A 12791-nucleotide genomic window follows, 5' to 3' on the forward strand; every position below is an offset into this window, starting at 1 on the left:
AGAGAGAGAGAGAGAGAGAGAGAGAGAAGCAAAGATTCCACCTGGTTTTTGAAGAACTCGTGAAGAGAGAGAGAGAGAGAGAGAGAGAGAGAGAGAGAGAGAGAGGTTGAAGAAGGAGGGCAGATTTTCCAATTAGAAGAATCGCTGTGTTCTGCTCGTCACGGACAGATGCGAATTTGAATATCCGAATCTGTTAATTCGTCTCTCTCTTTCTCTCTCTCTCCACATGAAGCTGTGGTGAAGATTATAGGGTTTTGGAGTTGGTATCTATTGGTGGCGAAGATGAACGTGATGCGTCGTCTGAAGAGCATTGCTTCGGGTCGGACCTCTATTTCTTCGGATCCTGTAAGTAATGCATTTATCTTCCAAAATGCTTATCACAAGATTGAAATGAGATTGATTTCTATTGATTGTTGTGGATGATGATCTTTGACCTGATCTCTGTTTCTCAGGGTGTGGACTCTAGTCTTAAGAGACCCAAGCTCGATCAAGACAACGACTACTTATCTTCTGGTGGTGATGATCCCATGCAGGTTGACCAAACTACTGACATGGTGGTGGTGTCCCAAGATAGTGTTGCCGGTACTTCAAATGTGCCTCCTCCTGCTCATCAGCTTCCTGAAGTAATGAACGATATGAGATTAAGAGAGGAGGAGCCTCCTCATGCCAACCGCCGCGACAACGAGGACAAAGTTAGTTGCTTTTGTTATATCTGGATTCTCTCTCCATCATTTAAATCATCTTCCTCACATCTCCATTGGTTTATACAGGATATGGAACCACCTATTGTAAATGGCTGTGGGACTGAAACTGGTCAAGTTATTACAACCACTCTCGGAGGTCGTGATGGAAAGCCTAAGCAGGTGTGTGTGTCTAAACCAACTTTTTATTGAATCATTTCCCTTTTTTTGTTTTAAAAAAAACTCTTAATCATGATATTCATTTCTTATATGAATAAATGGTTTATTTCTTTACGTATATTTTGATTCTATTCTCCGCTCTCTCTATTCTCTTGGGCGTATCCTTACGTTATTTTGTTTCAGACAATCTCATACATGGCCCAGAGAGTGGTTGGAACAGGCTCATTCGGAGTTGTCTTCCAGGTATCTGCAAATTCTCAGTATCCTTTTTTAACTTTTTTTTGTCGTTTACAATTTTTGATTTTGCTGTCTCATTTTTGGATAGGCCAAGTGTCTGGAAACGGGTGAACAAGTTGCAATTAAGAAGGTTCTGCAGGATAAAAGATACAAGAACAGAGAACTTCAGATCATGCGCTTGCAAGACCATCCCAATGTTGTTCGCCTGAGGCATTCTTTCTTTTCGACTACTGACAAGGATGAGCTCTATCTTAACCTTGTCCTTGAGTTTGTTCCCGAAACTGTATACAGAGCATTAAAGCACTATACCAAAATGAATCAGCATATGCCTATCATCCTTGTTCAGCTCTACACCTATCAGGTGATATATCTGAGAGCTCGACAGTCAAATCGTTTTTAGTTATTTGTGTAGCTTGAAGCATCATTTACATGTAAATCTTTTACTTACGCTTGTGTTGCTTTTCTCATATCAGATCTGCCGTGCGCTGAACTACTTGCATCGTGTTGTTGGGGTGTGTCATCGTGATATCAAGCCACAAAATCTACTGGTATAGTGTGAATTCTTTTTGACAAGGCTTTTATTTTTATTTCCAAATAAGGCTCAAAGGATAAACGATATGAAAGGACAATACCCTGATTCTTTTATGATGTGTTTTTCTTAGGTCAATACCCACACCCATCAATTAAAAATATGTGATTTTGGAAGCGCAAAGATGTTGGTATGTTCTTTCTTGCTTGAAGTGTTCTTGGAGTTGGGTTGGCATTTGAGTAAAGATTGGCTAACACTGTGATTCGTCTTCAGGTCCCGGGTGAACCTAACATATCCTATATATGCTCCCGGTACTACAGGGCCCCAGAACTTATATTCGGGGCGACAGAGTATACCAATGCCATTGACATGTGGTCTGGTGGTTGTGTTATGGCAGAGCTTTTACTCGGCCAAGTGAGTTTTATATATATTGTAAAGTTTCGGTTATGATTGGTTGCTTAGTTACCTTTTAGTATCTCTCAAATCTCATTCAATCATATTTAACTGTTGGTATTCTACCTGCAGCCACTGTTTCCCGGGGAAAGTGGCATTGATCAGCTGGTGGAGATTATCAAGGTACTTATTATGATCCTTCGTGTTTCTTCCTCTCTTTTTACATTTTTTTGTTCCTATCTTATTCATCTGTCCATGTACCAGATTCTGGGTACGCCAACGAGAGAGGAAATACGGTGTATGAATCCAAATTACACGGAGTTCAAGTTTCCTCAAATAAAAGCTCACCCTTGGCACAAGGTTTGTAGACTAATCGTAGGTGCCTCGCTGGTTCATATACATGTTCAATTGAAAGCTAAAGTAGCGCAAAATTTCTGCAGATTTTCCACAAGCGAATGCCACCTGAAGCAGTAGACCTCGTCTCAAGACTCCTCCAGTATTCACCAAACCTTCGTTGCACTGCAGTAAGACCAAATCCTTTTGGACACCACCATAAAAACTATTTAACGTAATCTGCTTGGCTGATTTGGAGTTTTCTAATTCAAATTCTACAAAACCTTTCTTTTCAATTTGTATAGTTGGAAGCTTGTGCACACCCCTTCTTCGATGACTTGCGGGACCCAAATGTTTCACTGCCAAATGGAAGAGCAATGCCTCCATTGTTTAACTTCACTGCCCAAGGTCAGCCCATAACTCTTATTAAAACCTTGCCTTTGTCCTTACAAAAATGGTGAAGTGTTTAATTGATAGATACAAATACAGATGGGTTGGACTACATTCTGTTCCGTCTCATTAATTTGTTTGCTATGTGTATTTTAAACTGTACAGAACTTGCGGGAGCATCAACAGAGCTGCGGCAGCGTCTAATTCCAGCGCATTGCCAAGGAACCGGAAGTAGCTCTTAGGATCATTCAGTAGTGTTCCCAAATTTTCAGCTTCCTCACTCTCTCTACCTGCTATTTACTGGAGTGTGTGCAACAAATTTGAACTATTTGTGCTTCCAAGCTTGAGGAGAGTCTGGAAATCTGAACGCTGGGGACCAGAGGAGATGTGAGTTCAATTTTCCATCTCCAATTTCATTTTTTTCCCACATCTGACCCCCTAAAAATGTTTGATGTATCATTTTTTAATTATTATTATGTTTGTAATCCATCAAGATTGTGTCCCTTGCCCTAATATCGCAAGCTTTGTGTTCAACTAAGATTCAATTCTCTGTTCTAACCTCAGTTTGGTTATTGGATATGAACATGCACTTTTCTTTGCAAAACTCCAAAGCTTTTGATATTGTATGTTTCTGGTAGAAAATCATCCCAATCTTGGAAAATCAAATTTTGAGTAAACCAAGGGGGCTTTGGTCGATCCATTGTAAAGTAGTTTTTTTCGTTATGGTAGTTTTCAGATTACAAACAGTTAGCGCCCATCATCGCTCTCCAGCCATTCATATTATATAATGGGGGTTGAAGAAGATGATGATCAAAAGAAAACATTATCTTTTGGTTTCTGCAATAAAAGAGTTTTAACTTGGTACATTGTTCAAATATATAAAAAAGTTCAGGAATTGGACTTTTAAAGGAAGAGATTCCTTAAATGCCTATAAAAAGAGGCAAAAGAAGAGCAAGGCACCAAACACATACATCCCACATCACTGGGTCTGGTTTTGCAAATCTGTCTTGAGTGTTTCCCTCATCCTTGTGCTCAAAAGATTTAATAAACCCCTTAAAACTTTGTAAGATGTTCTTTCATCTTTTTACCAAAAGAAAGAACGAAAAAAACAAATCTTAGGCGGCGGTATATGTATCTCACTTCAGTTGGGAAGGTGAATTCCTCTTAGCTTCAAGGTTGGAGCCCTCTTTAAGTGCCATTTGTGATTCGTTCTCCATCCCCAGGAAGGAAAGGGAAGCAGACTGGAGATAAGACGCCACATGCCACACGGGAGAGATCACTTGTGCTTGAATTGCATCATCTAATGCTTCTTTTGGCATGTCACTCATTAGGTAACACAGGCTACGCCTTGCACACACTGTTGGAGACACCATTCCTCCATCTATGAACTGTGCAAATTTAGGAAGAAAGCAAGGTTAATATACTCTCCCTGTTCTTACCAGTGTGTGTGTGTTTAGGTGCAAAGGAAACAAACCTGCGTGTAATACTCAATGGCCTCTCTAAAGTCTTTTTGCCTGAAAGCCACATCTCCCTTCTTCTTGGAGTTCAAAGACTCTTGCATCTGGTCTGTCCACATTTGAAACGAGAGCTGCATTTCCAAAAATATTGCAACACAACCACCATGAAGAACCGAGAAACCCCGCAGACCCTGAGTAACAGAGGCAAAGCACTTACCTCATTGGTGACACCCTCGTCGTCTTTGTATCCAAGTTTATCCAAGATCTCAAGCATAGCAGTCAGGTCCTTTCTCGAGCAAGCCTCACCGAGAGGGGACAGGGGAGACACCGAACCACTGTGAGGCAGACCCATTAGAACATGAGATGGGACCTGCAGTGTTAACATTTATCTGAGTCAACAACATAGAGAAACTTGGTCCTTCATTTTTATTAATGGCGTAATTAATATATGAAATGGGAACCTCAGTGTCCTTCTGAAGAGGAGTCAGGGCAGTGACCAAAGACTTTGTGTTTGGCCTCTCACGAGCTTCGTACTGGAGACAACGAGACGCCAGGCGTACTAGCTCTGTGCCATCGCTTTCAGAGAATTGCCCATCTAGGCAAGAATCAGTTAGCGTCTGGAGATTTCTGTCTCTAATCAGATCAAGGGCCTACACAGAATCAGATTGAAAGAGAATCAATCTTCACCTCCATTATGTGAAAGAGTTGCAATCCCATATGCTAAGAATACACTTACATGGCTAGGAGGTATATGTTTCCCGCTGAGAACATCAAGCAGAAGAGTTCCAAAGCTGTATATCACACTCTCTGGAGTAATCCTCCCTGTAAACACACACACATGAAAACATTAGTCTCAACTCAACCATATCAATATTGGTTAAAAAACAAAAAAAAACAAATTGATGATTGTACCAGTTCGGAGATATTCAGGAGGGGTGAAAGCAAGATTTGTGCTGTAACTTTTCCCATCTCGACTGTTCTTCATCAAGCCAAAAGTAGAAAGTCTTGGATTGCATTCCTCATCAAATAAAACACGGTAGGCGTTGAGGTCGTGATAGAGAATACGGCCTTGGTTGGTGCAGTATTCAAGAGCTTGTGCTAGATATAACACAACTCTTAGCCTCATTGTCCATTTCATTGGTTGCGTTTCCCCTGGTTTGCACACACTTATTAGAAGACTCTTGACATGTAAACAAGATTTAGTTAAATCAAAACTACTGAGTGAGTGAGGAGGAGTCTTACAATGGAAAAGGTGTTTGGCTAAGGTTTCATTGGGCATAAACTCAGCGACAAGCAACCTCTCGTCACCTTCGCAGCAACAGCCGAGTAAATTAGCCATTCTCTCACTCCGCAGCTGACCAACCGACCTCGCTTCCTCCTGCACATTGGGAGAACACATTCTCTAACATGGAAGAGAATGAAAACAAAAGAGTATAGATTACATACAAGGAACTGTCGTGCGTCAGGCCAGGCCATTCTAGTGAAACGCTTGACAGCAATCTTCTTTTGGTTCTCGAGTTTGCCTTTGTAGACGACATTGGGAGCCTTTTCTCCGTGCTCGGAGACAATATACTCCACAGCAAAACCACAAGTAGCTGACTTGAGCTGGTCTAATGTGTACTCCCGGAAAGCAGGCACATCGGTGATATCATTATTCTCTCCATTTTCTGCATAAAGGAAAACAAAAAAAAAAGGAACACCAATCAGACATGCCTAAGCTGCTTCTACAAGATCCAAGTGGGAAAGAAAAAGAGGTGAACTGACCAACATGAGGAGGAGCTTCAAGAACAGCAGTCTTGTGAGATGAGTTCCCACAACAACGACCCAGGTTAGAGCATTGACCTCCCATCTAAACAAACGCTCACAAAAAATTTGATCCTAGAGAGCTGCAATAAAATTAGAGAGGCAATGGATAAACAAACAATCATTCCTAAAAAGAGAAACTTTCAAAGCCCAAAAAAATCATTTAGTCAACACAAAGAAGAAAAGAGTTGAAAAGGACGGGACTTGGTGGTGGTTGGAGATAAAAGGCCATACCTTGTCAACTCGGTGAGACTCTATAGTGAGTCAACTCGAGTGGGGGTTACAGCAAACTGAGTTGAAACGAAGGAATTAAAACAAAAAAACTAATTTGAGGGCAAATTCCTCGACCTGGAGCCAATAAACACTCTATAGCTACGATTCACACACGATCCACGAACTGTTCTCTATTTAGGTTTGGGGGGTATCCTCGATTCCATCAAAACAACGCTGGACGAGACGAGAGATAGAGGAAGAAACAAGACAAAACAAGCACAAGCAAATGCACGTGCTCTCAATAAATTTAATACTTTTAAAAATAAAAAAAAATAAAAATCAATAATAATAGAGAAACCGTATCTCAAATCGAATCGGACATGAACGTATGTGTTTCATGTGAAACTTTGCTTAAACAATCCGAAACTTGTCGAAACCAATTTAGATCAGATCACAAAGTAGTTTATATACGTGCATCTACTAAAATAAATACACATCTGTTAATTCACCAGAAGCAATTATTTTCCTTTTTCTGAAGCCAACAAAGATAGAATAAAGCCAAAATATAAGTTACCGACAAGTTGATGAAATGTGTTTTTAAAATGTTGAGACTCGAGAAGACAACCAAAGAATCTGCCCATTCCTCACCATATATGCCCCCAAAAGATAGCACCGCCCGTTTAAAACAAGTGGTCGTTCCTCTTTCCTGTTGCCTGCTCCATGCCGTAATCACCAACGGTCTTTTGTAATCACACAGAGATACTAGTCAAGGAGGGAACAAACTACTAATGACGCACAAAGCGGCGTTGATTTTGTGATAGGCCCATGGGCTTTTATGGGCCTCTCTTTTCATGGATCTCTGTTTTCTTTGGTAAAATGTTAAGATTTGTATTCTCTGTTTTAACAATGTGAGTGTGATTCAATCATCGTTAGTGCTTGTGGATTTGAGGAAGGACGAGTTCATGAATATGCAAGATTCTCAACTTTTATACACATAGATTGAGGGATAGATACAAATTCAAATTTCAAGAAGATGAAGAGTTCTATATAGAGACATATATGTTTGTTTGAATCCTCACGGGACACGATTCAGAGCATAGAGTCTGTCATGGCCGGAAGTCGCCGGAAAAAGTTGAGCGGAGCCGATGGAATACGATGTCGGAGCTTAGGGTGCCTCATGAAGTAGTAACCGGAGAGGAGAGCAAAGAGCTTAAAAGGTGTTATGTAGAGAACCATGGCAACGATAAAACAGAACGTCACAAATATTGCGGTAGCGCGTGGATCACGCCAGCTCAGCAGAGCCTGCACGCGCTCTCCCTGTGCCGCTATGTCTCCAACCACCGTCTGTATCTTTCCCGCCACAATTCTCAGCCGATCATACCTGTTAAACAACCGTGTTAGAGGTCCCAGGTTCGCGTAACCATAGGCACGAAACTAATATTACATTTATTGTTTCGGGTCGGGAGGATTACTAGCTTCGGTCCCGAACCTCATAGTATTCAAAAAAATAAATAAGTAAATAACTTGATGAGTTACCTCATTTTGACAATGTCTGGAGCCTTCATGGTCGGAAAGATATCAAACTCCTCGTCGAGCTCATCAGCATTCACACTCTCCGCGTAAGACAGTTTGGTATCCATATGAGGAGGAAACCTCGGCCTAATCCTGTAGTTCCACAACCCAATCACAGCCATATACAGAAACACAGTCGGCAAAATCATCTCCGGGAACATCACAAGCATCGTGTACAACACATGCACAAGCCCCGTCGTCACCGGCGTCCTCCAGCTGCAAACTTCTCCCATCCATTTCCACACCGACATCACTCCCGAGAACACCGCGGTGAACCTAAAGAAGTTAGCCTTGCTTCTCCTCATGCTGAAGAGATGAGTCTTGGCATCCGTCATGTACTCAACGACTTCTCGTCTAAGCGGCGGCTCCGACCTGCCTAGGCGAGCCACGATTATGTTGAGAGCCTGGACTCTAAGCATTTCTTGTAGGTTTACGGATAAAGGCTGCGTGTAATGCATTTTCGGCAAGAGAGGTTTTGTGTATTTCATCAGCGTGTTGGAGACGGATGTGCAGGTGAACCTCACTGCTAAGTGAAGCTCGCCTCTTTTCTTGAGACCAGATGGGGTTAGAACTAGTAAAGGGTACGCGTTCGTGTATACGCGGCCCGTCTGAAGAGTAGAGAGTCTGATACGGACTTTCCCAATGGTCTGATCTCTGCCATTTCCAGATGAAAAGTGACCGTTGTCGAATACGCAGATGGTTAAGACCGTCGCGGGGTCTAAAACCTCCCATGTGTACTGCTCATTGTACTTTGGATTCAAGCTGTTGATCACAGTTCTCGACCGAACCCACTTGTGACCGTACTTAGCAACAACGTACGTGTCCGAAGTACCTTTCCCGTCTCGGTTTTTAACCGGGTGGAGACCGTTTGCGTTGAGTATCCCAAGCTCCAAGACTCCTATCGCTTGTTTCCAGAGCTGTCTCGCCGTTGGCCTTAGATCGCTGCTGTAGTAAGTAGACTCGTCAAAGACATGGTAGCCTCCTTCAAGAACCGCGGCCACGTGGAGCCTAGTAGCGAACTTCACTCTCTTGGCTTTGTCCTCATCCATAGCGTCTGAGATTGAGTCTTCGAGATGAAACCAACGGCTACGGAACGCTCTATCATCATTACGTCTCTCGATAGCGGAGAGAGGGATCACAGCTTTGCCTACAGGCTCGTCTCTGTTGGCTGCGGAGTGGTCTTCCACCGAGAGGACCAGGTGTTCCTCAAACGGCTCCGCGACTACGAACATGAACTCATTGTCCCATCTCGGATGAAAGCTTCTTTGAGCCACTTTAGTCTTTAACATCTGGTTACCGACCTGGATTCTCACAAAGGCTTCAGGGAGACGTGACTTGTCGGAGACTATGATCACGTCTTGAGCCTCTATTATCTTCACCCTTAGGTACCATAGCCGAGGAGAATGGTAGACCTTGGACCGGAGGTTAGCGGAGATAATGTCGGAGCTGTCTGAAGATGTTAACGAGTCTGAGAAGACAGCATCACCGAAGGCTTCATCGGCTTGAGTACCTTCCCAAACAGCAAGCATGATCTCAGCTCTCTTCTTCTCACCTCTCTTGTTCTCAAGTCTATACCACTCTGGAGCTAAAGGACTATCCGGAGGGACACGAGATTGAACCTCATTGAGATCAAACCGGACAGTGCCAACGTAATCATCTAGGACAAGGTCTTTATCCTTGACGACTATTTCGAGAACGTTGGACTGAAGATTCTCTTTAGCAAATGCAAAGACTTGGTTCCACTCCGGATCAGAGTTCTTGTCCAAATGTCTTGTAACTCCTTTGAAGTTTCCTATTTTTACTTCCACGTAAGGGTCTAGGCTTCCCGTTAGGTCTCTGTCGGGGAGATCACGCGCCTTCACGACTCTCACGAAGAGAAACCTCATCTCTTCGACGAGATCGTATGTGCCTACGGGCCTCTGCGTACCACGAACTATTCGTCCTCCAATGATCCGTCCACCTCCGAGGAAAGGGCTCGTCTCTTTCACGGTGAAATCTGATGATGGGCCTGGGCCGTTGTATTGGACTACTCTTGGAGGCATGGGCGCAGCAGCTCTCATCTCCTGCATGCCGTAGCTCATCGCTGTCGTCGGCTGTTGTTGTTGGTTCACTGAAGGCGTAACGTTATAAAGCGTACGTGCTTTAGGCTTATCAGCAGCAACCATGTTAGCAGCAGCTGTGATTATGGACTTCACAGGTTCTTGACGTGGACTTGGGATATAAGATCGAGGAGACTCTGGAACCGGGGTTGGGAGAGAAGGTGTAATAGAAGGATCCTCTGTGATGAAGACTCTCAAGCCCAGCTCTCCACGGGCTCGAGAGAAAACGCTGCGTTTCTCTAGAGGGTAATTGAAAGGAGCTGCTTCGGAGTGAGGAACAAAGGATGTTCCGTTGACTCGGACTTTTCCAAGAAAGGGCTTAGCATCGGTTCCGTCTTGGTAGCTGTAGACATGGGCTTCGAGTGTGAGTGTGGAGAGGAAGGAAGGATCAGAGACAGTGAAGTAGAAAGACTCGTGCCAGACGGGGTTCGGGTCGTTGGGTTTGGTGGTTGTGCGGAATATCTGGTTGTCGAACTTGAGCTCCACGAAAGGGCTACATGAGTTCTGCTTGTCTGTGTTAAACAGGCCATGTGCGCTTATGACTTCAACGCCTAGCTTTATTTTGCTCATCGAAGCTTTTTGTTAAAACTGAATCACCTTTATCAAGAAGAGCTTATAAGGCACCTTTTGAAGTTTTGCTCGTCTTGCAAAAGAAAGGAGGACAAGAGCAAAAGACATGACTCGGTCTTTAAAGACTAAAAATCATCTGTCTTAATCAGAACCACTAGTAGTAAATGAATAAACAATATTAGCTTCTTGGAAACTACGGCGGCAAAGAAAAAAAAGTGTAGATAAATCCAAGTGTTAAATGATTTTCTCTACAAGAGTTTCGTGTTCGGTTTTGTACTTGATCCGCGTACCTCTCTATTTCCATGAAAATAGCAGGGTTTATTTGTGAACTCACACGGGTCCCTATGGGACCATTCACGGACCACAACTATATGGCCGGTACTACGAAACATCTCAGTACCAATCCGTCTGAAGCGTTGACCGCTACCCAAACGTCAAGTCGTTTTGTTTGGGACTAATCGTTTGTTACTCAATTATTAATGTCAGCTAACGTATTTTCTTGGGTTTTAAATAAATTAAAAATTGAAGTATCCCTGTTTCTTTTACTTGAATTTCTTTATCAAATCAAACACATATATTATTATTTCTTTAGTTAAGTAACCATATGTAACAGATGTATCATTTTTTGAACACCTAACTATGGGTTAGTGCGAAGGCAAAGTTTAGGTGTTTTGGAATTTATATGAGAAAATTTGAACATACGTTGGAAAAGTCAGAATAAGTACATGCATACGTTCAGAAAAGACAAAATAGTCTATTTAGAAGACTAATATTAATAGTCTAAAAAAATCAAAAAGACTATAGAAATTTCTTATTAACAATTAAATCTCGCTTTCTCTGTAGGAGACGTATCACTTTCAAACCACGTCTCTAGTATAGTAGTATGTATGAACAATTATCTTTAAGTCAACAAGGTTCTTCCTTTTAAATGCAGGCCGTCAACTGTAAAACACTCACTGTCTCACCACTACATGAAAACATAAAATATTATGATATTTTAATGTGGTTATGTTTGTTTCCATGAATAATAGGATGAAGAGATTTTTCTTTTTTTTGAAGAGATTTAACTAAGAAGAAAAAGAAAACTAAAAAAGAGAAGAGATTTCACTTCTCAACATTTCTTTTCATTTTTCCTTTGATTTTTACTACAAAAGTTATATTTACTCTTCTCTTATAGTCTCTTATGTAGGTTTTATTTTAAATTTCTTTCCTGTTTTCTCTATCTTTTGCAAGCTTCTATTTTAGAAACCTCTAAATCTCAAACATATGAATTTAGCATAAGCTCAGAGACACTATGAAAACTTAACAAAATTTACAAACTAGATTGATGTTGTTATAATTGTTGTCTATTTTTATGTGTTAACATATGTATATGTATTGTATTCTTATCTTCTCTAATTTATATTCATCTTTAAATGTTTATTGCTACAGAATTATTAACATTATTTAATTTATAGTGACCAGTGGGATTTTGGCTCTTAAGATGATTAGAATAAGCAAAAAGTTATAGTTACATGGCAGTTTTTTTTGTCTGTTTTAGGTGCCATATCAGTCCGGATCAGTACTGAGAATAAGTAAAACATTTATAATGCTTTAGCATATATCGAAAAAGTCCAAACTAGCATAAAAAGTTTCTAAAAATCCACAGAAATTAGAGCATAAGTTCAATGCAATTAGCATGTGAAAATAATTAGTGAACGCCCTAGTGTGGAATGCTTTAGCATATATCGAAACATTTATCTTCTTCCTTTTTCCTAATATAGATTCCCTTCTTTGATTAAATACTAATACAACATCTTTCTCACAAAAAAAAGGAAAGGGAGCGAGAAGGAAATAATACAATAAATATATACGTAATAAAAAGAATCGTAAGGTTTATAGTATAGTATTAGTTTAGTATGTTACATACAGTGGTAGATCTAGAACTTAGTTTTATTGGGGGCAGAATAAAATTAGCTAGACACATAGATAAAAAATATTGCTAACTTCAACATCATATATAATAAAATAATAAAATCTATTCATGCCACCCAAAATTGATAAATACACATAATGAATAAAAATATATTTAAATTCATTTAAATTTGGAAAAAACATAAGTTTACTGAAATTAGCAAAAAAAAATTTTGTTGAGAAATCTTTTTTTTTGCGCAATCAATTATTTTCATTCATAGTCAAAAGACTACATAGCAAATAAACTCTCTCGGATAAATCCGAATAGTCAAATTTAAAACTTTAATAACACAAATATAACGATAAAGAGACGGAAACAAACTTAGCATAGTTTGATAATGCATCTAAAGACATGCCTAAAAAGCTAAGCATTACATTAAAA

General features: G+C 40.7%; 3 protein-coding genes across 3 annotated transcripts; 1 reads left to right on the forward strand and 2 right to left on the reverse strand.

Annotated features, from left to right (window-relative positions):
- The first annotated feature begins 23 nt into the window (after positions 1 to 23).
- LOC106438604 (shaggy-related protein kinase theta-like) lies at positions 24 to 3346 on the forward strand. Its single transcript, XM_013879835.3, has 13 exons — positions 24 to 345; positions 453 to 692; positions 771 to 863; positions 1044 to 1103; positions 1186 to 1458; positions 1571 to 1645; positions 1760 to 1816; positions 1900 to 2040; positions 2152 to 2202; positions 2284 to 2379; positions 2460 to 2543; positions 2658 to 2760; positions 2908 to 3346. The coding sequence occupies exons 1-13, from the start codon at positions 283 to 285 to the stop codon at positions 2982 to 2984; spliced, it is 1413 nt and encodes a 470-aa protein (XP_013735289.2). The 5' UTR covers positions 24 to 282; the 3' UTR covers positions 2985 to 3346.
- Positions 3347 to 3549: 203 nt separating this feature from the next.
- LOC106441994 (serine/threonine-protein kinase BSK3) lies at positions 3550 to 6674 on the reverse strand. The gene is made up of 10 exons (XM_048776148.1): positions 6237 to 6674; positions 5964 to 6085; positions 5646 to 5866; positions 5442 to 5577; positions 5112 to 5351; positions 4936 to 5021; positions 4661 to 4849; positions 4417 to 4569; positions 4217 to 4330; positions 3550 to 4130 (listed from the first exon to the last, which is right to left on the reverse strand). Exons 2-10 carry the CDS (start codon positions 6046 to 6048, stop codon positions 3879 to 3881), a joined length of 1476 nt encoding a protein of 491 aa, XP_048632105.1. The 5' UTR covers positions 6049 to 6085; positions 6237 to 6674; the 3' UTR covers positions 3550 to 3878.
- Positions 6675 to 7174: 500 nt separating this feature from the next.
- Positions 7175 to 10592, reverse strand: LOC106438603 (FT-interacting protein 7-like). Its single transcript, XM_048776145.1, has 2 exons — positions 7752 to 10592; positions 7175 to 7596 (listed from the first exon to the last, which is right to left on the reverse strand). Exons 1-2 carry the CDS (start codon positions 10454 to 10456, stop codon positions 7305 to 7307), a joined length of 2997 nt encoding a protein of 998 aa, XP_048632102.1. The 5' UTR covers positions 10457 to 10592; the 3' UTR covers positions 7175 to 7304.
- Between the last annotated feature and the right edge of the window lie 2199 nt (positions 10593 to 12791).

Source organism: Brassica napus, chromosome A3 (assembly GCF_020379485.1).
Source record: "Brassica napus cultivar Da-Ae chromosome A3, Da-Ae, whole genome shotgun sequence".
Classification (NCBI taxonomy): Eukaryota; Viridiplantae; Streptophyta; class Magnoliopsida; order Brassicales; family Brassicaceae; genus Brassica; species Brassica napus.

Coding starts and splice junctions, on each gene's coding strand:
- LOC106438604 (XM_013879835.3), top strand. CDS start 283: ATGAACGTGATGCGTCGTCTGAAGAGCATTGCTTCGGGTCGGACCTCT. Junction 2,203..2,283: donor AGCTGGTGGAGATTATCAAG/GTACTTATTATG, acceptor TCCATGTACCAG/ATTCTGGGTACGCCAACGAG. Junction 2,380..2,459: donor AAGCTCACCCTTGGCACAAG/GTTTGTAGACTA, acceptor AAATTTCTGCAG/ATTTTCCACAAGCGAATGCC.
- LOC106441994 (XM_048776148.1), bottom strand. CDS start 6,048: ATGGGAGGTCAATGCTCTAACCTGGGTCGTTGTTGTGGGAACTCATCT. Junction 5,022..5,111: donor TCCTGAATATCTCCGAACTG/GTACAATCATCA, acceptor GTGTGTTTACAG/GGAGGATTACTCCAGAGAGT. Junction 4,331..4,416: donor ACGAGGGTGTCACCAATGAG/GTAAGTGCTTTG, acceptor TTGGAAATGCAG/CTCTCGTTTCAAATGTGGAC.
- LOC106438603 (XM_048776145.1), bottom strand. CDS start 10,456: ATGAGCAAAATAAAGCTAGGCGTTGAAGTCATAAGCGCACATGGCCTG. Junction 7,597..7,751: donor CCAGACATTGTCAAAATGAG/GTAACTCATCAA, acceptor GTTGTTTAACAG/GTATGATCGGCTGAGAATTG.